This window comes from Bradysia coprophila, unplaced genomic scaffold (assembly GCF_014529535.1).
Source record: "Bradysia coprophila strain Holo2 unplaced genomic scaffold, BU_Bcop_v1 contig_350, whole genome shotgun sequence".
NCBI classification, from domain to species: domain Eukaryota; kingdom Metazoa; phylum Arthropoda; class Insecta; order Diptera; family Sciaridae; genus Bradysia; species Bradysia coprophila.
This window is the reverse complement of record NW_023503608.1, coordinates 10191591-10219235: the sequence shown is the minus strand read 5'-3', so window position 1 is coordinate 10219235 and position 27645 is coordinate 10191591. Positions and strand designations below refer to the sequence as shown.

General features: G+C 35.1%; 5 protein-coding genes across 5 annotated transcripts; 3 read left to right on the top strand and 2 right to left on the bottom strand.

The window, feature by feature from the left end:
- Positions 1-490: 490 nt before the first annotated feature.
- LOC119080890 (replication factor C subunit 5) lies at positions 491-2154 on the top strand. Its single transcript, XM_037189469.1, has 8 exons — positions 491-700; positions 766-830; positions 893-949; positions 1023-1256; positions 1318-1477; positions 1535-1749; positions 1809-1886; positions 1947-2154. Exons 1-8 carry the CDS (start codon positions 669-671, stop codon positions 2090-2092), a joined length of 987 nt encoding a protein of 328 aa, XP_037045364.1. The 5' UTR covers positions 491-668; the 3' UTR covers positions 2093-2154.
- Positions 2155-2293: 139 nt separating this feature from the next.
- On the top strand, positions 2294-3274 carry LOC119080894 (farnesol dehydrogenase-like). The gene is made up of 2 exons (XM_037189474.1): positions 2294-2910; positions 2981-3274. Exons 1-2 carry the CDS (start codon positions 2332-2334, stop codon positions 3155-3157), a joined length of 756 nt encoding a protein of 251 aa, XP_037045369.1. The 5' UTR covers positions 2294-2331; the 3' UTR covers positions 3158-3274.
- A 1802-nt stretch (positions 3275-5076) lies between these two features.
- Positions 5077-5668, top strand: LOC119080902 (probable protein BRICK1-B). Its single transcript, XM_037189486.1, has 2 exons — positions 5077-5329; positions 5413-5668. The coding sequence occupies exons 1-2, from the start codon at positions 5209-5211 to the stop codon at positions 5520-5522; spliced, it is 231 nt and encodes a 76-aa protein (XP_037045381.1). The 5' UTR covers positions 5077-5208; the 3' UTR covers positions 5523-5668.
- Positions 5669-7474: 1806 nt separating this feature from the next.
- LOC119080885 (CCR4-NOT transcription complex subunit 11) lies at positions 7475-9291 on the bottom strand. The gene is made up of 5 exons (XM_037189464.1): positions 9123-9291; positions 8967-9058; positions 8672-8901; positions 7979-8610; positions 7475-7910 (listed from the first exon to the last, which is right to left on the bottom strand). Exons 1-5 carry the CDS (start codon positions 9158-9160, stop codon positions 7607-7609), a joined length of 1296 nt encoding a protein of 431 aa, XP_037045359.1. The 5' UTR covers positions 9161-9291; the 3' UTR covers positions 7475-7606.
- Positions 9292-13498: 4207 nt separating this feature from the next.
- On the bottom strand, positions 13499-21597 carry LOC119080893. Its single transcript, XM_037189473.1, has 4 exons — positions 21259-21597; positions 14561-14938; positions 14009-14324; positions 13499-13945 (listed from the first exon to the last, which is right to left on the bottom strand). The coding sequence occupies exons 1-4, from the start codon at positions 21261-21263 to the stop codon at positions 13760-13762; spliced, it is 885 nt and encodes a 294-aa protein (XP_037045368.1). The 5' UTR covers positions 21264-21597; the 3' UTR covers positions 13499-13759.
- Positions 21598-27645: the final 6048 nt, after the last annotated feature.

Below are 27645 nucleotides of genomic sequence, written 5' to 3'. Positions count from 1 at the left end.
GTAAGAATAAGAATTTTCTGAATATATTTTCCTACCCAGCTTTGACCTCGAGCCACCTACTCTACTCATTTCTTTTACTACCTGAGTTTTCCTTCCAACAGGGACCTGTAATACAATTACGACAGTTATCGAATCGTTATTTGATTAGATCGAGGCATTTTCAATAGAAGACTGAAATCATGACTGAAACAAAATCTTTTACTTCATTCGTTTAACATGTTGTACTTTATAGAGGACATTAAATCAAATTCATTGATTTAATTTTGTCGTCGGTGTCGATAACAGATGAATCAACTGCAAAGATATCTCAGATGATGCATGAAATACCTTTGCAATTGATTGTAGCACATTGTCCCGTGCAATGTGAAAGTGTTCGAAGATTGAAGAGTGAAACATATTAAAATTTCAATCATTTTCAAATGACTGGAATTACTTAGTTAACCTGGACTATACACAACTCATACATTTTTATGCTGGGATCACAATGAGCCATGAATGGAAATTATTAAGTTGTGTGTGTGTGTGTGCATGTCCAACTGACGGTTGTTTACGCGCATTTTTAGACATTTGACTGTATTCTTCACTGTTTTGTTTTGATTCTGATTGAAGAAGTAATTTTCGAGATATCGCTTTTCATTAAACTAAGGACGAATTTGTGCTTCACTACAATGGTTGTTGAACAACGTAACAATTTGCCATGGTAAGATAAAGAGAATAGTATGGGATAATCTGAAACCTTAACTGAAACTTGATATACTTTCTAAGGGTGGAAAAATACAGACCGGCTACATTGAATGATCTCATATCCCATGAAGAAATAATTGCCACAAGTAAATGCCTTCAATAAAACCCATAAAATGGGTCGTGGAACTAATTCTTCTCTTACTTTCAGTTAACAATTTCATCAAACAAGATCAATTGCCACATTTACTTTTCTATGGACCACCTGGTAAGTGATGTGACTGTAGAAACCAATTCTGATTTCTTTTGTTGATAATATTGGTTTCAACACTCAAAAACAGGAACGGGAAAAACGAGTACCATATTAGCATGTGCCAAACAGTTATACAAATCGTCTCAGTTGAATTCGATGGTTCTCGAACTGAACGCATCCGATGATCGCGGTATCGGCATTGTTCGCGGTCAAATCCTTAACTTCGCCTCAACTCGCACAATATTTAGTGGTGGGTTCAAATTGATTATCCTGGATGAGGCTGATGCGATGACCAACGATGCACAAAATGCGTTACGACGAAGTTTGTTACTCTTAATTTACGCTCCAAAAATCGTTTCGTTTAATGATAAATCCATTCACAGTTATCGAAAAGTACACAGACAATGTACGATTCTGCATCATCTGCAACTATCTGAGCAAAATCATTCCAGCTGTTCAATCGCGATGTACCCGTTTTCGATTTGCTCCATTGGTGGAAGAACAAATTCTGCCGAGACTCAACCATGTCATTGAAGAGGAAAAGTATGTTTGCAATGATGGATCATTGTTGAGTGGTTGAATAACAAGAAATGTTTTCAGGCTGACAGTAACCGAAGATGGCAAAAAGGCATTGATATCACTGTCGGGTGGAGATATGCGTCGTGTTATAAATGTTCTACAGAGTACGTGGATGGCGTTTGGAAATGTAACCGAAGAAAATGTGTACACTTGTGTGGGACATCCACAGAAGAACGATATTCAGAACATTGTTGGATGGTTGCTGGGACTCGAAAGTTTTCAAGAAACATTCGACAGTAATGAACTGAGATCCATGGAAAAAGTTCCACAATTTAATTTGGTTAACTCGTTTCAGAAATCCAAGAATTGAAAACGAATAAAGGCCTAGCGCTGGAGGACATACTGCGGGAGATTCATCTGTTCGTTATGAGAAGTACAGATTTGCACGACTATTTCAATTCCCTAGATCACCAGGAAACAATTTTTTTTCCAGTTGAACTACCGCCTACCGTTATGAACACATTGATAGTTAAATTGGCAGACATTGAGGTGCGCTTAGCTGCTGGATGTTTGGAAAAACCACAATTAGCTGCACTGATTGGTGGTTTTCAACTGGCTCGAAACATGGTCACATTGTAAATTGTCAGACTTGTAATCTCCAACTTTTTCTACAAAAAATACAGCTCAATGAACCGACAAAATTTTGTCTAACTTTTCATCATCATATCATGAACCGTTATTACTTAATCACAAATGCTAGTCGTTTATCGACATAATCGTTATCGGTGCTGTCTTATCTGTAGCAAGTTTTTCTCTTGGTATGTCGAATTGATAGTCACGCCACTGGTTGGTCAGTCGTTTTAGATATTCCGTAAAGAATGGAACGCTGGTCGGGAAAAGTGGCTGTAGTTACGGGTGCTAGCTCTGGAATAGGAGCAGCTATTGTGATTGATCTAGTCAAAGCTGGAATGATCGTTGTTGGCCTAGCTAGACGAAAGGATCGTGTCGAAGCTTTGAAGAAAGACATACCGAGCAATGCAACTGGAAAATTGTATGCAGTGAAGTGTGACATAACAAGAGATGACGATATTGTGAAAGCTTTCGGTTGGATTGTTTTCGAACTGGGAGGCATCGACGTGCTCGTAAATAATGCTGGGATTGTGAAAATGATTCCTTTGTTGGAAGAGGGAAATGAGGACAGTCTAAAAAGCGTTCTGCAAACAAATCTCTGGGGATTGGTTTTGTGTACGAAAAAGGCAGTTGAAATAATGCGAAGGAAGAAAACTGTTGGTGGTCATATAATCAATATAAATAGTATTGCTGGCCACAAAGTCATCGGCTCTTTTGGACGGCAGCCCGTCAGCAACGTTTATCCTTGTAGTAAATTTGGAGTCACGGCATTGACTGAAGTGTTAAGACAAGAATTCGCTTTCGAAAATATGAAAATGAAAGTTACAGTACGTGTGATTAATGTAAATTGATGCCACTGTAACATGAAAATTAATCACTTCTTTGTAATATTCACAGAGCATCAGTCCAGGTTTTGTTAAAACTGAAATTTTGCCAGCCGAGGTGTTCGCAGCCTTTCCTTACCCTAGTTTAAATGCTGATGATATTTCAGAAGCGGTCATTTTCGCTCTGGGTACACCGCCTCACGTTCAAATACATGAGCTAATAATTAAGCCAGTTGGTGAAGTTTTTTAATGTTTCAACGGAGTCTAGTGATGGTTTTTCTTAATGAAATTTTGTTATACAGCATCGCTATCTTTTAACAGAAACAGAAAAATATAGTGCCGGCCAATGTGGTAGATCAAGCCATAACAGTTTTTTATTGCAAAATATTTATTAAGAGGAAAACGTATGAATAATTTCAAATTTCCATAAAAGGTCATTTTTTGCAAAGAAAATCGTTAGAGAATACGGATCTACATCTACACGCTCAGCACTGTTAATCGTTCTAATCTTTTTTTACGATTAAAATAATCAGCTCTGATGACACGAAATAAAAATTGTCGCATCATGCAAGGTATCAAAAGATAAAGGCGTTGTAAGTACACCAAAAACTAAACATGAGTTTCGTTACCTCAACAACGCTTTCAAAAATCGTGCGAAATTTGTATTTAGGTAAACGGAGTCTTATTTCCAATCCGATTTAGTGATGTGTTTATGTTTCTAGATAGAAATTCCTGAGATAAAATATAGTCCTAGTGCAGGATGAATGAAACTTGATTAATGATTAACCATGCCGCACCTTGGCTCTTTTTGTATTCATATAACTATCGTCGAAAGTGGGCAAATATTGACAGTATCATCTTAGCCTAACGTGCCGTTTACAGACATAGAGTGTTATGATGAAAGAGAAGAAGATATTTTGACAAGTACCCCAAGGAAAGTTAAAATAAACTGGCCTTCTGTCCTCTCGCTCTCAACGTACCACGTTGAAAGAGAAGCAAATACTTTGACAAGTACCCCAAGGCAAGTTGTAGTAACTAGTCTTCGGTTTTCTCGCTCTGATCATAACAGTCTATTGTTGAAGATACCAATTCTACTGTGGATAATCTCCATTCAAGGATGGTCAAAATTTCATTGTTTTCATGATTATTGACACATTAGAAAAGTTTTATGATCCCCACCCATTGATTCTTCTTTCAGTAAAATTAATGTCCTTCATTTAATCCGATTACAGATTTTATGCAACGAGGTAAACATACAACGAAGCTTTTAAGTTAATATTCAAAATTAGGACTGCTAAAAACAAATAAAAATAAAAACAACCCGTATGTATATGAATGACCTTAAATAAAAAGTTTTTTTTTAAATATTGAAATCACTTGTTTGTCCTTTTTCAAGCACACCACTAGTTACTCAATCTGTTGAATCTGTTTCTCCTTTTGTTCAAAGTAATCGGTCAATGATTGATACAAAATCTATTACCCCATTTGTTTTAACATACTTTTTGCTATATGAAAGGATACCAACCAGAGTTAATCGCTTACTTTCGTCAAAGTTGTCGATGACAGATGACTGAAGCTTGAGTCAAGGTAATGAAATGGAGTTTAATCAAACATGTTTGAGTCGATCAACAGGAGGTAAAATGACAACCGATAACAAATTCAAAAAAATTGACAAAAACTACCTTACCTAGTACCGAGTAGAAAGTACGTAGCTGAAACTATAAAGTGACATAAATGCACGCTGCACTTGTACCCTTTAGGTTTTAGGGGGCATAGTGTTTCTTGTTTCAATTAAGTTCAGTTATTTGGTAAATATTTGGACTCACGACAGAGTAAAGTTAACCAGGCAGGAGCGCCGATTTGACTAGGGACCTGAATAATCTAGTAGCCCTATATTTTTTGCGAATAAAATTTTTCAATTTATGTCAGTGTTCATTTGAGTTCATTTCCATATATAAGGTCCCTTATTTGACGTTTCGAAAATGAACTGCTCCTGCCTGGTTTATTTTACTCTGCCGTGTTGGACTGGTAAATACGCTAAATTTCGCTAAATCCTTAAGATCCCTAAAATTCATAAAAATAGTTCTCGTAAGAGGCTTGTAGACTAAAAAAGTGAATTCTTCTGTGGTATTCGAATAGTTGGTATGGAAACAAGAGTCATACACTTTGACAAGCGACTAATAAAAAGTGACTTTTGATCATTAGCATTTTCTTTAGTGTAATTTAAGAAAAATACAAATTTGTTTTCAAACATTCACCTCAATATCGTGAGTCATATCCGTATACAATTTTCCAAAAGAAATGGCAGGAGTTCATCGTGAAGCTGTACAAAAACAAATTCATCAAGATTGGGCGAATAGAGAGTACATCGAAGTGATTACCGCCAGCATAAAACGGATCACAGATTTCCTCAATTCTTTCGGTACAGTCATGCAAACATTAGTTTATTATTCTTGGACGGATCGATGTAATTGTACCTCTTTTTTGCGTTTCCATCAATTTCAGACATGTCATGCAGATCAAAGCTTGCGGTTCTCAACGAAAAGTTAACAACACTAGAAAGACGAATTGAGTATTTGGAAGCGTGCGTCACAAAGGGCGAGACATTAACATGAACAATAACAATATTAGCCGCATGGAGATATAGAATTATTTTAAGCTACAAATTCAATGTTCATTTTCCACAATTATTTCTACAATTTATTATATAAACGAACTGTGGCCAACCCACTATAAGTATTCATAAACGATCAAAACTGTTTGATTTATACATTCAATGTGTTGATGGGCAAAATCAGATCTGTTTGGGAATATGAAACTAATCATTCCATATACAGACTACCTAGGCCGACTATTGAAAACCGTTTACTGCAAAATTAATTTATAAACGTTTTTGGTCAGTATGGCAGGCGTCAGATGGAATACGTGTTTATCGAACTATTACGGTAATCTCGAGCGTAATCAAATCGAGGGAATAATAGGGAACTTCCATTGAGTGATAGATGTCTGTCTTTTCGTTTTCAGAGACAAAAGTGTACTTTAGAAAATTGGTAGGTGATAACATCTTAGATCAAATGAGTCAGTCTAAAAATGATGGTAGTCTTGCGTCGAAATCGAAAGGTTGTCGATAAAGTTTAGTTCACAGACAATGACAATGAGGAGAAAGAGGACTTTAAAGATCCACCAGGACTTAGATTATGTTGATTCGTTGTATTTTAACAAGAATTAAGAATAATCAGCAAAAATCTTCCGTCGGTCTGTATCTACTTCATAAATAGGTGAAACAAGAATAGACCGGCGAAAGCCTGGTGAGGTCTTTTTTCTAATTTCTGTTTGGAACTACCAACTACCAACTATTTGACCTACCAAAACTACCACATTTTCGAATTGCAATGTTAACTGTGAAATATCGGTTATCAGATAAAAGATAATTATTATTTGCCTGGTGTTGATATGCTCATGGTGGCTTTGCAATTTTGAATGTCAATCCAGCTCACAACTACCAGAACTACCGACTACCAAATTTTCGATTTATAAATAGGCGAGCAGTTAGAATAATTTCGTCAGTCGGTGCGTAGTTTTCGAATAGTAAACATCTCTTCCCCAAAAATTACGTTTGGCAGTCAATTATAGCCTTGGTAGTCCAACTACCAACTACCAAATTTTCGAATTGCAATGTTAACTGTGAGCTATCGGTGATCACATAACAAATAATTATTATTTGCCTGGTGTCGATATGCTCATGGTGGCTTTGCAATTTTGAATGTCAATCCATCTCGCAACTACCAACTACCAAAGCTACCGACTACCAAATTTCCGATTTATAAATAGCCGAGCATGTAGAATAATTTCGTCAGTCGGTGCGTAGTTCTCGAATAGTAAACATCTCTTCCCCAAAAATTACGTGTGGTAGTCAATTATAGCCTTGGTAGTCCAACTACCAACTACCAATTTTTCGAATTGCAATGTTAACTGTGAGCTATCGGTGATCAGATAACAAATAATTATTATTTGCCTGGTGTCGATATGCTCATGGTGGCTTTGCAATTTTGAATGTTAATCCAGCTCGAAACTACCAACCACCAAAAATACCAACTACCGACTGAGAGCTACCAAAACTACCAAATTTGTGGAACAGACAGACAGACAGACAGACAGACAGACAAACCGGCCATAATAGGGTATTTTTTCTAGAAGAAAAAAGACCTAAAAAGCAGAAAATGAAAGGTGATGGTGGTGCCGATTCTCAAATGGGAATAAAAAGGCAAAGAAGACACATAGAAGACTCAAGTCAAGTATATTATCAACGAAGCAAATGAAGGTTGGAGAGTTTTAATGTGGTCAGTTACGGTAGAAGATCGTCGGTTTCAGAGTTCTTGCTTAATTTTGGAATTCTATCAAAACAAAATTTTGGAGTATGGCAAGATATGGCAGAGAATAGAGATCCCAGATAACAATCAAATTAATGTAATAAAACAAATTACCTTCGAAATAATCTGGATTATTGACCAATTGACCAATTGCAGCCAAATCACCAACAACGGCAATAACTTCACGATCTTCAAAGTGTATAATTCTTTATGTTCTAAATCGAAATCGTATTCTTACAATGAGAACAATATTGAACCACAAGATTCTGCTGCTTCTCTGCTGCTAACGACAACGTTACCGATCCACACCAAACAAACGGTCATCTAATTTATTCCTTTGATTTGGTCGGTGTCGTTGATACAGCCGGTTCACCGATTTCCAATTGTTTCAGTAGTCGATAGAGGCCTGCAGCTTCCCGAATTCGACTAAATTCCACACAGAATGCCTCCACTTCGATGAACAGTTCCTTGACGTTGATGATTTTGTTACGAATGAGACTCTGGAGAAATACGCACAGTAGTCGCACCAGTCGGGTTTGAACATATTTGTCCTTGATGGTTTCACATGTCGAGATACAATTGCTGATGTAAAGATAAACGAATTCCGTTGGAAGATCGACAGAAGTTGTTAGTCTGCAAGAAGAAGAATCGTCCATTTCTACTCCTCCTTCAACAACTGCAAAAATTAAACCAAAACTCACCGATTCACAACTTCCATCGAATACAGAGACATCTCCATGTTGACCAGAACGTTGAAGTACTCAGTGATTTGTGTTGAATGCATCAGTTTCAACAGAATTTCGATAGCTACCAGGGGATTGTTTTCAACCAAATCTGGTAATTTAGCTGGTGTCAATCCAATGTGATAGACAATGTTCGGATCCTTTTCCAATTCCGCCAAAAGCAACTGACGATCTTGGATATTGAGAGCTTCATTGAATGCCAAAGCAATGAGACGTTTCGCATCCGAATTGACAATGTTCGGACTGCTGATTGTTGTGTCGTACATCGGTTTATGCCAAGCCGGATTGGTGAAATCGAACCAAACCAGTTCGTCTTCCACCTCGAGCAGAGGCGGTGCAATGGTCATAAATTGTGGCGTAAAAATGCTTTTTTGCGGCGTTTCATTCTTTACGTAGCCTTCCATCATTTCGAGTATTGAGTTGTCGGACGGTGTGGATGACGGCGCCGGTACAATGTTCATCAAACTACTCTTGACCGTTGTCGGTAATTCCTTTTGCCTTTCGTAGTTTTGGACTTTGAGCGCTGTAAAGTCTGCATTCAGTTTCATAATGTCTTGCGTTAGAATCTGACCGGGAGTCTGTTTTGCTAACTAAAACGAACGGAAACAGATTTTTATATTTTGTCGTTCAACTTAATCTCGTTTTTCGCACCTCTTTTGTACCACCCGGACTTAGTAGCTGAGCTACAAAGTTCTTCTCAATGACGTTGACCTTCGAAATGAGTTCCTTCTGTTCGATAACATGAAGAAACACGGTAAGGAACGGCGTTTCATTTTGACCATCGCCTTTGAACAAATCGTAGATAACATAATAAGCACTAATCTTCTGTATAATGCCGGGTAGATCACCATTCCGGATAAGGGCGGTCAGTAAAGTTCCAACTGTGAAGGTTTGATGATAAACTGTCAAATCGATGATTTCCAGACTTAGTTTCTGATTGACTTACCACTCAGAAAATCCGATTTTCCAAACTTTTTCTGCACAATATTTGATACGGTTTCCAAAGTTTGATTTTCAATGTTTTTGTCCATCAACAATCTGAAATGTAATGTGGTGCATCAGTTTTGCGTAAAGGGTTAATTCTTTCTCATTGCAACCATACTCGTAAAGGAATACATAATCAGCCACTGCTTTTGCCATTACTGCTACTATACCGGAAGATGCTTTTGCTTCTTAAAAAATAAAATAATCCTGAAAACCACTGAAAACAATCTATTGAAACTGTTGGGTAAACAGCGTAAACAGATCCTAAGGTATTGACTGTCATAACATGGCTGAATACTTTCAAGAATTAAAATTTAGAGCGGCTAAATTCAAAATTAGTAGCGTAACTCACCGACGAGTGGATTCGAATGTTGTTACTGGAACTGAGTGGCTTACAGTCGCATATATAAATGTCGTTTTTCAAACTCATGACAGATCGAAGGAAATAATTTGAAGCAAAGACACAACAGGAATACGCTAATCAGTCACTTGAGAGAGGAATTTATCAGGCCCGTAGCTAGAGCGAAATCTCAGGGTGGGCTCAAGCCCGATACAATTTTTCTTTGTTTGTAATTAAAAATACTTATAATGTGAAGTGCGACGCAGGCGATTTTTTTGGAAACTACTTAATAAAACCACGGTAGATACAATTTTTTTCAGACGTCTATCCTCCAGGTGAAATTTTTTTTTGAATCGGAGGTGGTCACTTCGTAAAAGAATTTTTCCTTTAAACAAGAGGGCTCGGGCCGACCCTCGGAAAATTTGGAAATTTCAAAATCATGAATTTAAAAAAAATAATACACCAGAATTAAGTGACCAGGTCGATTTTGATCTACTGGTAGTTTGTAGAGAATTAGGTTCCAAACAATTTTTTTTTTCTTTGGTGCAGAACATTATTATAAGATACTTTGCTTCGTATTATATGCCAAAAAAATGTTTAATTTTTTTTATAGAACACTTTGAACACGCAAAAAATCATGAAAATTCGAATCGGAATACACTCCGGAGTGTATTTCGTTTCGTCAATTCGTTTTTTTCGTTATTTTTTGGGTTTTCAAAATGGCTTATAAAAAAAAGTAAACATTTTTTTGGCATATAATACGAGGCAAAGTATCTTATAATAATGTTCTGCATCGAAGAAAAATAAAAAACAAATTTGTTTGGAACCTAATTGATGTACGTTTCTAATAAAAATATCGTCTGTGGCATCAAAGTACAAATTTAGTGTTTTGTCAATGATCACCCTACGATTTTTCATTTTATTGGCTTAAATAAAATGAAGGCCTGCGCTACTAAATTAACATATCAAAACACTGCGATGTAGTTTTTCCAGTTTTTTCGAAAAATAAAAAAAAGAATTCTTTTGGGTGCCCACGTTCCAGAGATTTTTTTAAAGAAAATGTATGGAAAGTTTGATTGAAAGTTAAATTAATTAATCTACGTACTTGTGGCCTCTGATCTGGCGAACAATTATATGCAACAATTAGCACTTATTTTAACATCTTGACCTTGTTCATTTTATCACTATCGGGAAGATTCCTAGCCATGTCTACCTATCATTGGTTATAGTTTCAATTGCTACAATTGCTACTATATCTCATAGATATTCCAAAAATATCAAACTTGTCCTATTCGCTATCTGGCTTATATTCTTTACGATCTTAAATATGTGGGTAAGTCGACCTACTCAAAATGTCATTAAATGAATTTTGATGAAGTTTTAGTGCAAGGTGATATAGGTATTTAACCGAGAGTTGCGAGTGCTATCGTGAGATGCTTAAGGAAATTTACATGTTGAAAAAATTATCCCAATGGCGGTCCACGAAGCCCGTAATTTGTACTATGACGTTTCCAACTATTGGTCTGTCGATTTTATATGAAATACCACAAGCCATAGACACCATAACGTAAGTCTCAATGTACTGACAACATTGAATGCAAGCAAAAATCTATTTAAAAGTAATTAATTACTGTAAAAGTTATATTTGCTCTTCGAAATTGAAAATATTTCGATACTCCCAACGATCGGTCAAATACCTTATATTAAAGAAAATTCCCTGTCTCGTAAAAACACGGCAGAGTAAAGTAAACCAGGCACGAGCGCTTGATTTGACTAGAGACCTTTGTGTTTTGCGAATAAAATTTTTCAATTTATGTCAGTTTTCATTTGAGTTAATTTTCAAACAGTGTATTAGGTTCCTTATTAGACGTTTCAAAAATGAACCGCTCCTGCCTGGTTAATTTTACTCTGCCGTGGTAAAAATCATTTCCAAATTTTTCGTTAATGATAATTTTTGCAAACATCTAGGAATCCTAAACTAAATTTTGTGTATGGAGTACCAATTCTTCGCTTTTTGAAATGTTGATTCAACATTGTTAAATCATACATTTTAGCAGTGATTGCTATTTTGAGTATTCTACTTTTTTAGGCGACTTCATCATATTTGTTCAAAACTTTAGTATCGTACACTCGTCAAGACTAAATTTCCATCATTATTAGTTATTGAATTCAGGTAAGTTTTTGGTCTTGAGTCTTGGAGGTATTTTATGAGTTTAAAAGTACTATACTAAAGGATTTTAGCTGCTGAGGTTACGAAAGCAACAATGATAAAATCCACATTCTGTACTAAGACTGTTAACTTCTTTTAAATTTTTCCCAACTTTATTATTTTTCTCCTTCGCCAGGGTGGGCTCAGACGTAGTCCAGGGTGGGCTTAGACCACCCCAGCCCACCCGTAGCTACGGGCCTGGAATTTATTCAAAAAAATGCAACTTTGGAAAATATGTGTAAAACAGAAATTAAAAGTTGGTCTAAGTGTGGTCTAGCACTTAAAGGACAAACCCAAGGTAAATATAGTGAGAATGCCATATATAACCGAATCAGATGTGCGGTGGCACGAAAGTTCGATACAAACGCCATCTCATCCATTCATTGAAAGCAAAAAATGGAATAGAAAGTCGGGCCATCTGTTGTGAGATAGTGAAAATATTTTTGTGAAATACAAGTAAATCGCAGTCAACTATTTTAAAAAAAGATGTCATTGGCATCGAACTTATGTGCTATGCCGCACGTCTGAATGGCATTACCTCCTCACTATATTTACCTTGGACAAGCCCCTTTCCATATCTTTCTCTTCGTATTATTGCCTCTATTGACTTGTTTTGTATAGCATAATTTGTAGCTTCTTTTCTGTTCGAGTTGTCTTCTACTAAAGACTCTTAGATTTAGCATCCTGTTAGCTGTTTTGAAAATGGCCAAATTCTTGCCTTGTGATTACAAAACTTTGATTTGGTGTGCCAAAGGAGTCAGTGGAGTAAATATTGACACATATAATTGCAAATACAAGAAACTTTCTTGTTCTCGTTCCGAAGACATTGAGTAACTAAACGATTAATTTAAATCTGATGTAGTTATTTAACAAACGGGCGGCAAACATATGAGCCATATAAATATTCTTTTCCTAGATTGAAACGAAATCTTGTACTTCAATAGTGTCGTTACAGACGAAATAGCCGTATGCCAGAGGCAGTCATTTACTTTCAGGAGATTATAGCATAATATATTATGCAACCACCGGATCATATTTTTAACAGGAAGATAGAGTATATAATTTCGTTGCAGACAAGTGATGTGTATGGACGGTCGAAGAAGAAGTAAAAGTTTTAAATTCTCAATAGTAACCATCCACTGTGTGGAACGCTAAGAGATAACCTACTAAAATAAACCAGTGCCGAAATAAGACGATCAGCCTCATCTGTCTACATGATGGCATGAATTGAAAGGTGGATTAAAAAAACCAGGGGTTGGTATTGAATATTGATCCTTCAGAAAACAAACAAAAAACTCGAAAATCATAAAAAAACAAGTTTGATTGCAATATGCGTTTATTCACCCACTGCATAAATTATTAATTCCACAGAAGTTGTGTAATTTGACTCTAAAACCTCGTGTAAAACTAAAGCGAGAAGTATTGAGAGAGTCAAACTATTTCTCTCTGTCAGCCGGCTATCTCAATTTATTTCACTAAATAGCCTGAACCACACTTACCTTCGCTGTATTTTACCGTTAAAATTAAGTTCAATGTGAGTACGCAGCAAATGGGCCGCAGGACAATATTCTCTTACTTTTCCCAAGATTACGAAGTTCACCAAGTAAATGTTACTATATCATCATCTGATATCAACAAAGATGACAAAAGTGATTTGATCGATGACCTAACGTCGTCTTAGATAGCAGAATGTGTGTTAAAACTAAAGAAGCGAAAGATTTTATTTTAGAATGTTGAAAAAATGAAGTTGTAGATTCATAAAATGTCCTAAGATATTCTTTACCGTGTCTATGAAAGATTGAACATACATTTTACGCCTCGAGTTCAGAGCCCGTAGACTATACCGGCTTTCACAAAGAAGCACTCTCACTCTCACTCATTAATTTAATAATGGACAAGTAAAATGGAAAGACAATGCCGTTTTTCTTTTCGTATTTTTTTTTTAATAAAGTACAAATATTGTAATTAAAATAAATAAACATTGCTAAATAATGGCAATAGAAATAACAATTTATAAACTATAATACTTTTCTAAGAAAAATTCACAGTGCACAGACTTCAAAAGAAAAAGAAAACTTACCAACATCGGATAAAGGGCAGCTCTACAATAACGCTTGACAAAACTAAAAAATTAGCGTTCTCTTTTTTCGTTCGGAAAAAGAAACGTAGAGAGCATTTTCTTTCAATTTAAACAACTGATTATGACTTATTTCTCGTAATTGTATTCCTCTTCTTCATATCTAGCCGTCGTTGGACTGAAAATAATTTGTGGTCGCCGTTGCTGCAGAGGAATGTTAATATCGTCTGGTGATCGGTACACATTCGACTGGGCTTGTTGGTATGGTGGACGGTACGATGGATTTGGTGTTGGCTGAGGTTTACGAAGTGGAGCCTTATTCAAACGGTTAATTTATCAACAACAAATCAATAGAATGTTTCCAATCGGGTCACTTACCGGTTGTCTTTGTCTGTCTTGTGGATAATCGTCCTGTCGGTCGTCTTGATAGAAACTCTCTGGATAGTAGCGTTCGGAATATCTCAACGTAATGTTTGGCTTCGATTCGTGTTCGGCTAAGTTCACCGGCTTGTACAAGTAATCGTTGACGACATGGTATTTCGATGATTGTTGACAGATATTCTCACCGGATGGTGGCATGCAAATCAGATGAACTTGATGGAATGAAAATCCTTCGGGACAAATCCAAGAGTGTTTTTGATTTTCCTGGCAATAGTGGAATACTTCGCAGCCCAATCCTTCGTCAGCGTAATAACTGTTGAAAGGGAAAGGGCGTAAAGAACAATGAAAAGTTTAGCTTAAGCACACAACAAGTAGAAAGTGGCTGCTAGGAATCTCGCGCCACGACATTCACAATAATTGACAAAATGACACATTTCGTATAAGGAAAATGTCACTTTGTGGGTTATTGTGAATGACGTGGCGCGAGATTCCTCAACACCTAGCAAGTATGTTTGAAGAAAGTCAAAGAAAACAAAATGAAAGAATTACCCAGTCCTGCCATCACAGTTAAAACTAGATTTTTCCAATAGCATCGCTAGTCTATCCGGTTCTTCTTCTTCTAATTCTTCCAATATTTGCTTTTGATTCGGAGCCTTTTGATTTTGACTTCTAACATATGGTTGCTGTTGTCGTCGGATGGGTTGCTGTGGTGTTGCCTGAGGTGCTTCTTCCTCCTCGTCATATTCATATGTTTGCACCTGAGAACGATAGTTCACTGCACCGGCTGCATCTGAATCCGGTTCAGGTGATTGAACTTGATGCAACTGCGGTGATATGAAACCGGATGACTGTTGTGTGGGCTGAATTTGAAATTGGGCATTGTTTATTGTAATGATGGAGGCGAATACCAGCAGTTGCGTTGGTAGTCTGCAGAAGAAAGAAATCATAAATTTTTTATGGAATGAATTTCTGCTATAATTTCACGAGTCGTCGAATGCATTCGTTGCTAGTTCATTTGGAAATTTTTCTTACGGATCACTGAAATCACTTTCTTCGACGATGACGACGTGAGTGTACGTACGTACATAAATACATAATGTAGCATTTTGTTACTACGAATCAATGAACCTAAGATTCGTATTTCACGCTAGCTAAACGATTTTAATTTAATTTGTTTTAGTGAGAATCGTTTGTTTTTGAATACACTTATTATAAGCTAGGTTTATTACTGGCATCATTACACGGTATGATACTTGAGTCGTTGTACTTATGTTTAAGATATTAACAATACAATTATGACTGTGGTCACAATATTTTGAACGAATGTGATATATTTGTTACAAAGAAAGAAAATAGGCTCGGCTTGGTTGCCTACGCGCAATTCCTTCTTTCATTTGTATTTCAAACAGATGACCTTATAATTATTTGAGGGTCGGCATTTTCATTCAGTTTTATCCTTTACATACCGTGTCATGCCAGTTGTTTGTTTGCTTACATTAGATTGTTACATTTGGTCTCACAAAATTGGATGTTTGGGCTAACTTCAACGAAAAATTATTGATTTTCCGTCGACCCTTTGGATCAGCACAAAATGTACAATGATCCATCTTTTCATTCACCACACAAACTATGAATAATAGCCCTAAAGGAAATTGACGTTTTTCCCACCGAGGAAAATAAAGACAATCGCTTAAAGGCTCACATAAACGTAAGAACAATGGAAAAGATAAACTTCTTCGTGGTAAGCCGAAATTTGTACATTTTTATAGGGAAATTTTCAGATTTTCTGATCGAAGGGGAAAACTGGAATTACAGTTCCAATACTGGTTATTGATCGGAAAAAAGTCATTTTCGATACCAAAGAGATTCTCAAATACTTAGGCGAAAGACATTGTGAGAATAACCTGTATCCGATTAATAAACGAGATGATATTAATACATCATTAAACTTTGTGGTAGATAAGTTGGGTGAGTTGGTCGCCGAAATTTTTGTGAGTAAACAATGGAATGACAAACGATTTTGTGGTAATTACTAGAATGGATTGTTTGTTTCCAGTACTCACACATAATCGAACGGAATGCAACTGATTTGAGCAAAGTTGAATTGTTGAATAAAACCTTAGAAGAAGTGGAAATTCTTTTCAGCGAAAATCCGTTCATTTGTGGAAGGGACCTAACAATAGCCGATCTTTGTTTATCCGTAATCACTAGTACGCTTGAAGCGGTCAATCATGATTTGACCAAATTTCCGAAAACCATTTTACATTTGGAGAAATGCAAAGAATTGATTCAAGGATGGGATGAGGTTAGTTAGTTGTCAAAATTGATCTGCAATACTTCCAATTTTGTTTTCCTTAGTGTGGATCCTTTAGGGCCAAACGATACGGTCATTGGTACAGAGTTGCTTCGGAAGCAAGCAAAAGTGGAGGTGAGTCGCAGAATCTATCATCGGTCCGTTTCGATTCTAGTTGGAAACATATTATTGTTGTTTAAGGGTGTCCTTACTTTGGCAGACCAAAGCAAGACGTCAACCATGTCCATACATATTCCTCAGATATTGAATTGTATACATGCAGTTTATTGCCTAAATCTTTAATTATTCAACTTTTGGCCCGAAATTTGGACATGGAATTGACCATCAAACTTGTTGATTTGTGTCACAAGGAAGAGACCGATGAAAGTCGAAAAGGGGCAGACGAGAACTGGATTCAGATGCTGAATCATTTACATTTTTCTGTAGGATCTCGTTAGTATAACAATTTTTGGTAAAATAAATTAAAATTAATTTTTGGTCTAAAGGATAACGAAGAAGCAGATTTCCCTATTCTCATTGACAATGGGAAAGTGGTGGTCGAAACCGAACGTATTTTAACGTATATGCTGGAGAAGCAAGCGACATCGAACATAAGTCAACAATTGTATCCATCTGACTCAACCATTCGTGATATAGTGAAAACGTGGCTTGCTAATGATATAGATGCGTTAGATACACTTGTTCTGGATTCTTACATTCAAGTATGTCTTCAAAACTTTTTTTAAACAATTTTTTTAGAAACAGGAGCGAATTCTATTAAAAATTACTTAATTCATATGTAGTGTTTTGAGAGTGCGAAAACGAAGCGAACGGTCGACAATGATAAAATCAATGACCTAAAAAATATTTTAAAACAATTGTAACAAAATCTGGAAGAAAATGATTTTATCGCTGGGAACCATCTCACAGTAGCTGACCTCGCAAACGCTGTTACGCTAAGCTTTATTGAAGTCGTAGATCCAGATATTTTTCTTGATTTCAGAAAAATTTCATTTTATTTGAAAAGTTGCAAAAGTCTAATCAACGGATGGGATGATGTTTGTGAACCTGGATTAAAGTTGTTGCAGGAATGATATAATGACTAAGCGAATTGGACTGAGAACGGTGGTATATTAAATGAAATGCGTAATCTTGGTATTCAGACTAAAAATATTTTCATCATCTAGATTGTCCCTACTACAATGGTTAATTTCTTCTGGCAGTGTCGTTGTGCAGAGAATTGTTTAAATCAGTTTCTACGAGTAGTGTTAAAATTCTTTTGCAAAAATTTTACCAGAATTGGATTTGGAATAATATTTATGCCGCTTCTAACGCAGCCTTTCGATTGGCCTTAATAAGATATTAATTTCTCGAAGTTAAGACTTACATTTTTAGCATCTTGAAATGGAAATTAAATGCTGAGAATTATATACAAGTTGTTTGAAAACATTTTCTTAGTGCAAAGAGTTTAAGGCCCCATAATGAAAACTTCCACTTTAACGAGAAGAGTTGTTAGAAACCTGATTACACTTTCATTTAAAGAAGACGAGGATGGACTGTGTACCGTATTCACCTTTCATTTATTATCCGTTGCAATTACTAAAACATGATCTAGGGATTATAAGATCTTGCATCGTAAAATGAATGAGCTGAAGGAAAGGGCTATAATCCCTCTTGGGAAAATACAAACTTCCCTCTTGGTAAAATAAAAATCTCCAAACAAAGACGTAATGTAATTGTTTAACATTAGGGATAATTGAATCTTTCACATACGACTATTCGGCGTGGGGTAATCTGGCACACCATACAAATTGATGGTGTGCCAGATTCACCTCTAAGGGGCGAATCTGGCACAGTCATGACTTTTCGTTACATGTCGTAAAAGGACACATACTATGATCGCGTGTGCCAGATTCCCCGATGCCGACTATTCATCTGTTATCGATAACGACGACAAAAATAATGACATGCTCTGGGCGTAATATGGTCCTTTATAGAGTAAAATGCATGTTAAAAAAATTGAAGTACAAGATTTGAAATTAACAGATTAAATACTTTGATCGATGGAAGTAATAGACCAGATAATAATACTGGTTGTGGTCATATGCTTGCCGTCTCTAACAGGTTTAAGAAAGGAAGTAGCAGATTAAGAGGTTCTAAAAATATAAATGGAAAGTCATCAATGATTCATTTCTTTTTCTACTAAGTTCAATTAACTTTAGAAATCGTCACTATGTTTATTCCGTAGAAAATGTAACAATTTACTTAAAATATAACAACATGTCGATGTTTACAAATAACTTTTTTTTCACTTTTATCCCAAAAAATCAAAGATATGTAACCGGTTACAGCATAATAGCAAATAAACTCAAATTAAATAATTTTTTGTTTATTATTCACACATTATTTTTCGGCATATGGTTAAAAATGGTAATTTATTTCAATAAATTGAGGAAAAAAAAACTTTTGCATAAATTGGTTCGATTTGTATTTTGTTTGAATGGATTGAACAAACAACCGAAAAAAAATAGATTAAATTTAGAGTAAATAAAGAAAATTAGGTATGTAACAACGGTAATAATGGGTTGCATTATATTCCGAATTAAAAACCGAAAAAAATAAACATAAATTTCTCTCATTGTATGTAATTTTAAATCGTCCATAACATTCAGATGAAAAACGTACAAGTTTATTGAAATTACTTTCACTCTCAATCGATATATAAGCCATATATTGTAGTCCGCAGACAATACACACATTCGTATATTTAGTGTAAATATTAGGAATAAATCGCTTTTGATCTCAAAATCTTAATTTTCATTCAAATACTCTATTATTTCTTCGGTTAATTATGCATCCATTTTCGACGTATGATCCAATTTGCATGCTTTACAAAAAAAAAGTCATCATTGTTTTGTCCTACCTTTTCTTTAAAATAAAAAACGCGTGCGTGTAAAATGATGAATGATTGAATCGATTATTAATCTATAAGACGATCGTTTATATGTTAATCGTCTTATGTAATATGTTAAATTGGTGTATAAAGAATCTGGCTTGTATGTGAAATTAATGACACATTTTACTTTCCTTTTCTTTTAAAATTCAGCCGCAATTAATTAAACATTTTTTTCTTCTTCTTCGTATCGACGATCGCTTTATGTAACACCACACTATATGGATCAATTATTATAGCGTAGATTTTTATTGATTAAAAAAAAACAATTTAACGATTTTTCGAATGGTTATCTTCGTGGCGGTGATTGTCGGTTTCTTTTTTGTGAAATAGATACCGTTTCACGGGTATATGTACAATCTTTAGGAAAACAATCACCCAGCAACATCCAATTAACCAGTTCCAATTCAATTGTTTCATTCAGCAAAACAGATTTTCAGTTCAAATAAATTACCTATCGTACACTGAATCTATGAAATATAATACCGGTAAAGAGCAATTATAATTTTTTTGCTTATGCTCCACATAAACTATAAACAATTTACTGTGATAAATTATCTATATATCTGGTGATGGACGCACCGATAAAGTTGAATGAGAATTTTGAACGTAGAAAGAAAAAAGTTGAAGAAAAGAAGAGAAAGACTTTCATGATCGTTCAACATGGTATTAAAATTTGCACATGAATCTAAATGCGAGGAAAATTTCATTGTAGAGACTTGAAAAACCTGTAATTTACCTGGCCTCTTAGTTATAAAGTTAACTTTCGATAGCAGGCGAGCATGGTAATATGAACTACATTGATTTATTGTGTTGCATAACTCGATTTTATATTAATTTCGAAGTGGATGCAAGGACGATGATGTAATTTTGGAAAAATTGCAAGAATTACTGTATTACGCAACATCATAAAGAATGAAACAAGTAATTCAAGTAGAGATGAACGTGTTATTGGGCTGAGACCTAATTGTTTATCTATATAAAAAATGCAATAAAGAAAATTCACTTAGTGATCTTCTCACTTGGATAACGAAAGTCAATAGAGTCAATCAGTGAATTTTGGCTTTAACTAATAAGCTTAATTACAAGCACCTAGCACGGTGTGGTAGATCCAATTATAAGTAAGAATTTTTGCTTAATCAGATTCTTTCGCTGGTTTTGGTTCTTAGACACCATACGAAATATATTTGACAAAAATTATCACGGCGCATCGGGCTGATTTTGAAAGAATTCGTGAAAACTGTAATATTTAGTCAATTTTCATAAATTTTTGCGGAAATAAAGTACTCCAGCGATGTATCTTAAAACAATTTTTTTTTGTATAGCGGCGCCACAGCTGTAGATTTTGCAGGCTTTGACGCTGTGAATCAAAATTCTTAGATAATTTCAACTGAAATATCTTCACTTCTGTCTCTGATACGACAATAATATCTACAAGAAAAATTGCCCAATTGAGCCAATGGGCTCAATGCAGTAGAAAGGAATATGTTTTTAGAGTACACTTGAAAGTAAATTTTGACGTGCCTAAAGCACGGTGCTACTTATTCATTTGTCATCAACAACAACAGCGAAAGATAAGAAAGAAGCCCTGGCTAGTGGTGTCTTATATATGTCTTGCCAAATGAAGTAATAGATTTTACATCAAAACTCAAACAAAACGTTGAAATAAACAAAATAAAGCCACAGATTTAGTGATATTCTTGCTGCTAAATGAGCAAAACCTCGAATTCAAACTCATGCGATACAACGCAGAGAATTACGTACACTTCCAATTTGATATACCTTTAACATTTAACACTCACTGAGATTACAACAATATTTTAGACTCCAAAACGACTGATAAGATTTATATTTTATTTGCTTCGTGGCTTATTGATTCGACTAGTCTTGTACTTTAACATCTAATTGCCGTGAGATCAAAAATATAAATACAAAGATTTACGTTCATGCAGTCTTAGTTGGTAACATACCAACATTTAATATTCATTTCAAATAAATTACCTCATTTTTTATCCAAATAAATCCAAGATGAGAAGATAGAAAATTCACAAAACTTTTCTTCTTTTTTCCTTTTAAATGTTATGCACTCGGAAAAAATCGATTGCTTAGTATAAATTCACTTTCGTTTCCAATTTTATACGATGAAAAGAAAACCGATGAAAGCAAGAATCAAATAAATCTATTTAAACGAGCATTCAATCAATTTGCCAATTGACCGCGACTTCTTGAAAATAACTGACTTCACCACTTTTCGTTTTTAGTTGTAGACAATTGTTGGATTCAACAGAAATGGCATTTAATATGCACTTGTTAACTTCACCGTTTCATTCGAAATGAATTGACTTTCTACTGGATACATAAGTTTTATACCAATGTTGCCCCCCAAAAAAAATCGCACAAATAATTTCTTGCAGTGCGAGATACTGTGGATGACTTCTCACCGTTTCGACGGTATAATATGCATGAGATATACAGATTTTCGTTGTACAAAATGATATGTAAACGCTTTATTAAAAGTTACTCGAGTTTATAAGTTTTGTTTTTGTTTAATTTTTGAAGCATACAAATTTAAGTGCTACATTTCTCAGTTAGCTTAAGGCTTACACACATTGGCTGCATGAATAAATTGTTGTTAAATAATGCATATATGTATACACTTGTCCACATATATATGCGTTCGGAAAGGGTAAAAAGGTGTGTAAAACTCGAATATATATTCAACAACGACCACGCATGTTGATAATTTATTCTATAAACAAAAATTAACTGTGGACTAGTTTGGAATGTACACGCGCTTATGTAAGTTGAAGGTACACTTTTTCGTTAGTTGCATTCTGATAAAATTGCATAATAATGTGGACATGCGGCTGCACTATAGTGTGCGACCGGTTATTTCGAATCTTTGAATGTAAAAACAAATTATTTTAGATTTTATGTCGAATGTCGAGGTTCCAGAAGAGTTTATTTCAAATCAAATAATGTCCAGCTGAAAGTGAATAGTAAATGGTACAGTCGAAGTTTAGTTTTCGGGTTTTCCAAAGGTATTAATCTTATTTAACCCACACTTTATCCCACAAAAATGGAATCAATAATTAAAAACCAAGCGAAAATGTAGCCAAAACCAAAATTTAGTTTATCCACCCTATATCACATTTGGAAATCGTGACTGCAGCGCCGTCATTGTGACCGCTGTGTTAACTAAATTTAAATTTGTGGATTCCATAATTTGTGGGTTAAATAAGATTAATACCTTTGGAAAGCCCGAAAACTCAGTGCCGGACTAGCCCTATGGGTGTTCGGGCGATTCCCGAAGGGCCTTTTGATTTGTGTATGAAGAAATGGCAATGAAATGGCTTTTGAAAATGTTCTTCATACAACGCCCGAAGCGCTTTTTTGAGCCAGTCCGGCACTGCGAAAACTAAATTTCTTCGACTGTATGGTATAAATAAAAATCTTAGATAACTAGGCCTCCGCTACCAATTAGCATAAAATGGTCTGATTGTTTCATTAAAAAAAACTGCAGAATTTTCTCTACACTGACAAAACATCTCACCTGTTTTGAGTAACTTCGTCTCCAGGTAATCTAAAATGACTGTCACAGATATAGTGGTCCATACGAAAAGTACAGCTATGACTGACAGTCACTCTAGATTGATTACCTGGAGACAAAGTTACCCAAAACTGTAGAGTATTGGGAATAACGTTGACACCAGTCAACCCTAATAGCATTGTTGTGAGTTTACGATATCATTGAGTATTAAACGAGTATTCGAAGAGATCGCTTGTCTATTACCCGTACGTTCAATTACGAAACATTGCAAAAACATTTTTCTCATCTTTTTTTTTGTCAGTGTAGACCGAATTTCTTTGATTGCTCTATGGTCTGATCTGATCTAGACTCTGTACAAAAGGGTTGAGACCATATATAGATCTCATCGGTTTGCGAAACTGATGACAGCACAGCTCAGTGCAGTGGATTACTCTGACTATTTTGTGTGCATAGCCAACCTCGCAAAAGCGGAAAATTATTTAAATTCCTGCAAATGCAGCAACAAATTTTAGACATTTTTTCGAGCAATTCAACGCTTTTATTTTCCTTGACTTCAAATATAAACATTTCACTGTTTACTAAAAATGTTTCATTCAATTTTCCATCAGCATTTTCTATGGTAACTGTTTAACTAAAAAATATTTCAAAAACGTCCCCTGTTTGCCAATTCTGTCAACCCCAAAAGTCTATAGCCTTGCTCTTTGCGAAGTTGGCTGTGTTTAGTTTGCACACAATTTTTGGCATGCGATCGCACTGCCAGTCGTCAACCGAAGAGATCTATAAATAGGTTCTGCTATATTTTCACGTATAGGTTTGTTCCAAGGCTGTATGAATTGTCAAATTTGATGCATAGAACCATAACCTCAATAATATTTGTATGAAACATCTCGTAGGCGATGTTGCTATGGATCAAATCATCGTGGTTTGGGTTGTCAAAGTTCGTGTTTACAGCTATTTGGAACAAACCTATTGAGCGCTCTATGTTTTGATTTAAAATTTCTCTTTCTCATAAGTTTAGTTTTTAGATTTCTCTGATGATGCTTCTTTGAGTAGTCTAATTACCACCAAAAGCTGATTCTCATTCAACAAAGTTACTACTCGTTCCTCCTAGTGAGAGACTTCATTAGTGTCAAGGCATATAATATAGGGTAGATAAGTAATGTCAAAGTAACTTTATGCGGAAAGATCACATCGATATAATATAGGGTAGATAAGTAATGTCAAAGTAACTCTATGCGGAAAGATCATATGGATGTATGTGTAACTTAACTTACGTTTTGAGAAAGCGCGCGCAATAATGTCATACAAATATTTGAAAATAATTGAAACTCTGTATTTCTCAATTTCCTTTTTCTCTTCGTTTTGTGTTGTGATTCGTATTTTTTGCACTTGTATGTGTGCTATATTTCCGAAATTTCGTTCTTCGTGTCTCATTATCTACAGTAATGCTTGATTTCCTCTTACTCCGTTTACGCTTTGCACTCCGTTTACTCTTTAAACAATAAAAAAGAGGCGTGGTTTAGCTAAACGGAGCGTAAACGGCGTAAGAGAAAATCAAGCATAAGTATATTATATCGATGTGTCAAGGAGACTGTGTAATGATCTAGTGGACCAAGTGACGTTTTATCTACCGTCGGCAGGATATCAAATAAAGTGCCCCAGAAGTGACCTTTTACTATGCAACTATCTATACTTTTCGTAGATGTATTCTTTCAACGCACTGTGCGTTGATTCTTTAAATTATTTGTACATTTTCAACGCTAAAGTTGAAAAAAAATTAATCTACAATTCATTGTGATGAACAGGCATCAGCGAAGAAACGAAAGCTTTCAGTGGTTCCCGCAATGTCTGATTTGTTGCTAAGACTTTAGCCTCCAAGCATTTTCAAGTGTTTCCACTGTTCATAGAACAATGTACATTCAACTCCATTCAAAATTTGTATTTTAATCTACGAATAATTGATTTAAGTGGACTTAAAAAGAAAACCTTTTTTTATAATCCATTTTAATCCGAACACAACACATGAAACGCATGTAAATTGATCGTGAGTTGAATAGATAATTTTTATGTCATCTCTAAATGGAAAGAGGTTATTAAATTGCCTATTAACGCACGCTTCACCTCATCGTCTGATTTTTCAATAAAAAAAAATTATTCATCCGATCATTGTAGATCTCATTGAAGGCAATAACTACGATTTGAATGTTATTATCTCTTCGCAATTATAAGCCACTTGTTGTTAAAATCAGTCAAAAATTAATCCAGTCGACTCTGTACGTTACAAAATAAATAAAAGAAAAGATTTGTAATTCGCATGAGTAGCATCACATTAAAACGAAATTGCTAAAAATATAAATTAAAGTCAAACTTTCGTTCGATAACGATTAGTGCACTGGAAAAAAAATTGAAAGTAAAATTTGAAATTTCTTTAAATGAATGAATAATCAAATGCTTTTTTATTGCTATTTCTTTTTGCGCGCATATAACATTCAATAAATTTTAGTTAAAAGTGCATTCAGTTGAACACTTAAAATAAATGTGTTTCTTTTTGTATGTTTTAATTATCCGTTCCAGTGATGATGCTGTGTTATTTTATCGATTTGTGAATTTAAACCAACTTGCATTGAACATGATTTCATTTTTCGATTTGTGCAAATGTGATGTTATGAAGAAGGGTTTTTTTTGTGAGTAGCACGAAATCTAATATAAATGAATTAAATTTGTATTGCTTTTCATAGGCAGATTTTTTTTTAGATTAAATGGATTTTTGGTAATGTTTGACCGAGTGGACTTATATCTTTTGTTAATCTTTTGTTAATTGATCTTGCCTTAATGCTAGGTCCCACCTTATGGTCAGGTTCCTTGACTCAGGGACTAAAATAAGGATTTTTGTGCAGGTGGGAAATTCCACCAAGGGGCACTTAAAAATTCATATTTGGGGCGCCAAATTATCCAAAAATAAAAATGCGATTAAACGTTGATCTTAGTTTATCGTTACACTTACGATTAAAACAAAAAAAAACACACAAGAATAGGACTCTGAAAATATTTCCTACTATGGGTAGATTCGCGATTACGAAATGTATATCAAAATAATTTCGATATGAAAGTAGTTGGTGTAAGAAATTAAAATATCTTTATGCCAATTAGGATCGTAATATGCAAAATTTGCAAACTTTAGATGCATCTCTTGCATATGACATAAAAAAATATTTCAGAAAAGCCAAACCGTTTCGTTTTCGGAACCTGCAATTAGAAAATTAATCTCTTTTTCAATTATTAATTGAAATTCGCCTTTAAAACTTTTTCGACTTTAAGAGGTAAAAGCGACAAATGAAGATAAAAAACGGAAAATATGTTCGCATATACCGAACTAGGCCTCACCATTTCGGTGGGTCAGTTCCCCTGACTGACTGATTTTCAATAGATTTTCTTTTGTTACTGGCGACAGATGTTATGGTCACACTGTCCTTTTTTGCGTACTATTGGCGGATAGTAGGCAAAAGGAGGAATGTGTGACCATAAAATCTGTCGCCAGTAACAAAATTATCATCCAGCCAGATCAGCCACACAACATCGAAGGACATTCCACCTTTACTTCGAATCCATAATAGATTTTTGTAATTGTTACCAAAATATCATAAAATGGTCTTACTCAAAGCAGTTCTTTGTCTTGAATTTTTCAAAATTGTTCATTCCGTTTATTTTCTTAAAAACAAATTTTCAGAGTAAGGCGTTGAAAAGATGTCATAAATTTGGTCTGGCTGAAACGTTCATTCGTTGGAATTGTCTATATTCTAAGACCTTCCTAGCAAGTAAATTTCCTGAAAATTTGCCCCTGCAACTCGAGCGAAGCGACTTGTCGAAATTTCTTTTTTTTTATGAACACTACTGATGGCAGTAAATAGATGATAAAGAGGAGAGAGAGATATTCTGTTAGGAATATTTTTTAAATCGCGCGGTCCATAAAAGCACATCGTCCAACTCAACCCCAGGAATTACAAAAAATATAGGAAATTCGTTGAAAATGTCTCACGTTGTTTTCTAAAGCAACGACACCAAACTTCTTTTGCGAATATCTCTAAGGCCACCAAACTGTTATAGCCCATCTTCGAACGAAACCTCAGGAATTTGATTCTTTGTTGATTTAAAAAGGTTTTTGGAAATCCGTTGAGAATTACTTGAGTTATCGTGTTACGAGCGACAAACACATTTAAGGTTTTTGGTCTACACTCATGTATATTTTCAATCACAGGATAGGGAACATTTTATGTTACAAACATTTTCAAGTTTTATTATCATCCGAAAGACCCTGACTTTGAGTCAAAGAAATAAACGTAGTAGATGTTGGAAGCGCCGCAGGCAAATTTTTGATTGAATTTTTGTTTCTTTTGGATTACTTTAATTAAGGTCAACATGATTTTTATTGTGGGGAAATCTGGATTGACAGATGGGAATTCGGGGGGCGCAGGTGGGAAAATTGAGAATTGAGAATGTTAAATAAATCCACTAAATGTAATTCACGTCCTTTGTCACAAATGTCACAAACTACTCCCATAATGAAACACATCCATTGATATTAGACGGTGCGAATGTTTACGTGAAAACACCGATTTAGCAGTACCCCTAAGTCGTGTGCTTGTGTCGTAAATGTTCGCCAAAGTCCGATTTTCAAGAATTTTATGATACACTTTTTCCAAACTTTTCTTGTTATGGCTCACTTTATATGCATTTCAATAACATCATATAAAAGAATAGTGTCGAGAAGTAAACTTGCTGATGTCAGATGGATAGCAGTTACCGGGGCTATTACTATCATTGAAACAACAGTTTTCTCA

What these genes read in the sequence shown, in the direction of transcription:
- LOC119080890 (XM_037189469.1), top strand. Translation starts at nt 669, where the DNA reads ATGGTTGTTGAACAACGTAACAATTTGCCATG. An exon ending in TTTTCAAGAAACATTCGACA is followed by an intron (nt 1,750 to 1,808) that starts GTAATGAACTGA and finishes AACTCGTTTCAG; the next exon opens with AAATCCAAGAATTGAAAACG. An exon ending in TCATCTGTTCGTTATGAGAA is followed by an intron (nt 1,887 to 1,946) that starts GTACAGATTTGC and finishes TTTTTTTTCCAG; the next exon opens with TTGAACTACCGCCTACCGTT.
- LOC119080894 (XM_037189474.1), top strand. Translation starts at nt 2,332, where the DNA reads ATGGAACGCTGGTCGGGAAAAGTGGCTGTAGTTACGGGTGCTAGCTCT. An exon ending in ATATGAAAATGAAAGTTACA is followed by an intron (nt 2,911 to 2,980) that starts GTACGTGTGATT and finishes TAATATTCACAG; the next exon opens with AGCATCAGTCCAGGTTTTGT.
- LOC119080902 (XM_037189486.1), top strand. Translation starts at nt 5,209, where the DNA reads ATGGCAGGAGTTCATCGTGAAGCTGTACAAAAACAAATTCATCAAGAT. An exon ending in AGATTTCCTCAATTCTTTCG is followed by an intron (nt 5,330 to 5,412) that starts GTACAGTCATGC and finishes CATCAATTTCAG; the next exon opens with ACATGTCATGCAGATCAAAG.
- LOC119080885 (XM_037189464.1), bottom strand. Translation starts at nt 9,160, where the DNA reads ATGGCAAAAGCAGTGGCTGATTATGTATTCCTTTACGA. An exon ending in GTCCGGGTGGTACAAAAGAG is followed by an intron (nt 8,611 to 8,671) that starts GTGCGAAAAACG and finishes CGTTCGTTTTAG; the next exon opens with TTAGCAAAACAGACTCCCGG. An exon ending in TCGATGGAAGTTGTGAATCG is followed by an intron (nt 7,911 to 7,978) that starts GTGAGTTTTGGT and finishes TTCTTCTTGCAG; the next exon opens with ACTAACAACTTCTGTCGATC.
- LOC119080893 (XM_037189473.1), bottom strand. An exon ending in AACTGTGATGGCAGGACTGG is followed by an intron (nt 14,325 to 14,560) that starts GTAATTCTTTCA and finishes CCCTTTCAACAG; the next exon opens with TTATTACGCTGACGAAGGAT. An exon ending in AAGACAGACAAAGACAACCG is followed by an intron (nt 13,946 to 14,008) that starts GTAAGTGACCCG and finishes CGTTTGAATAAG; the next exon opens with GCTCCACTTCGTAAACCTCA.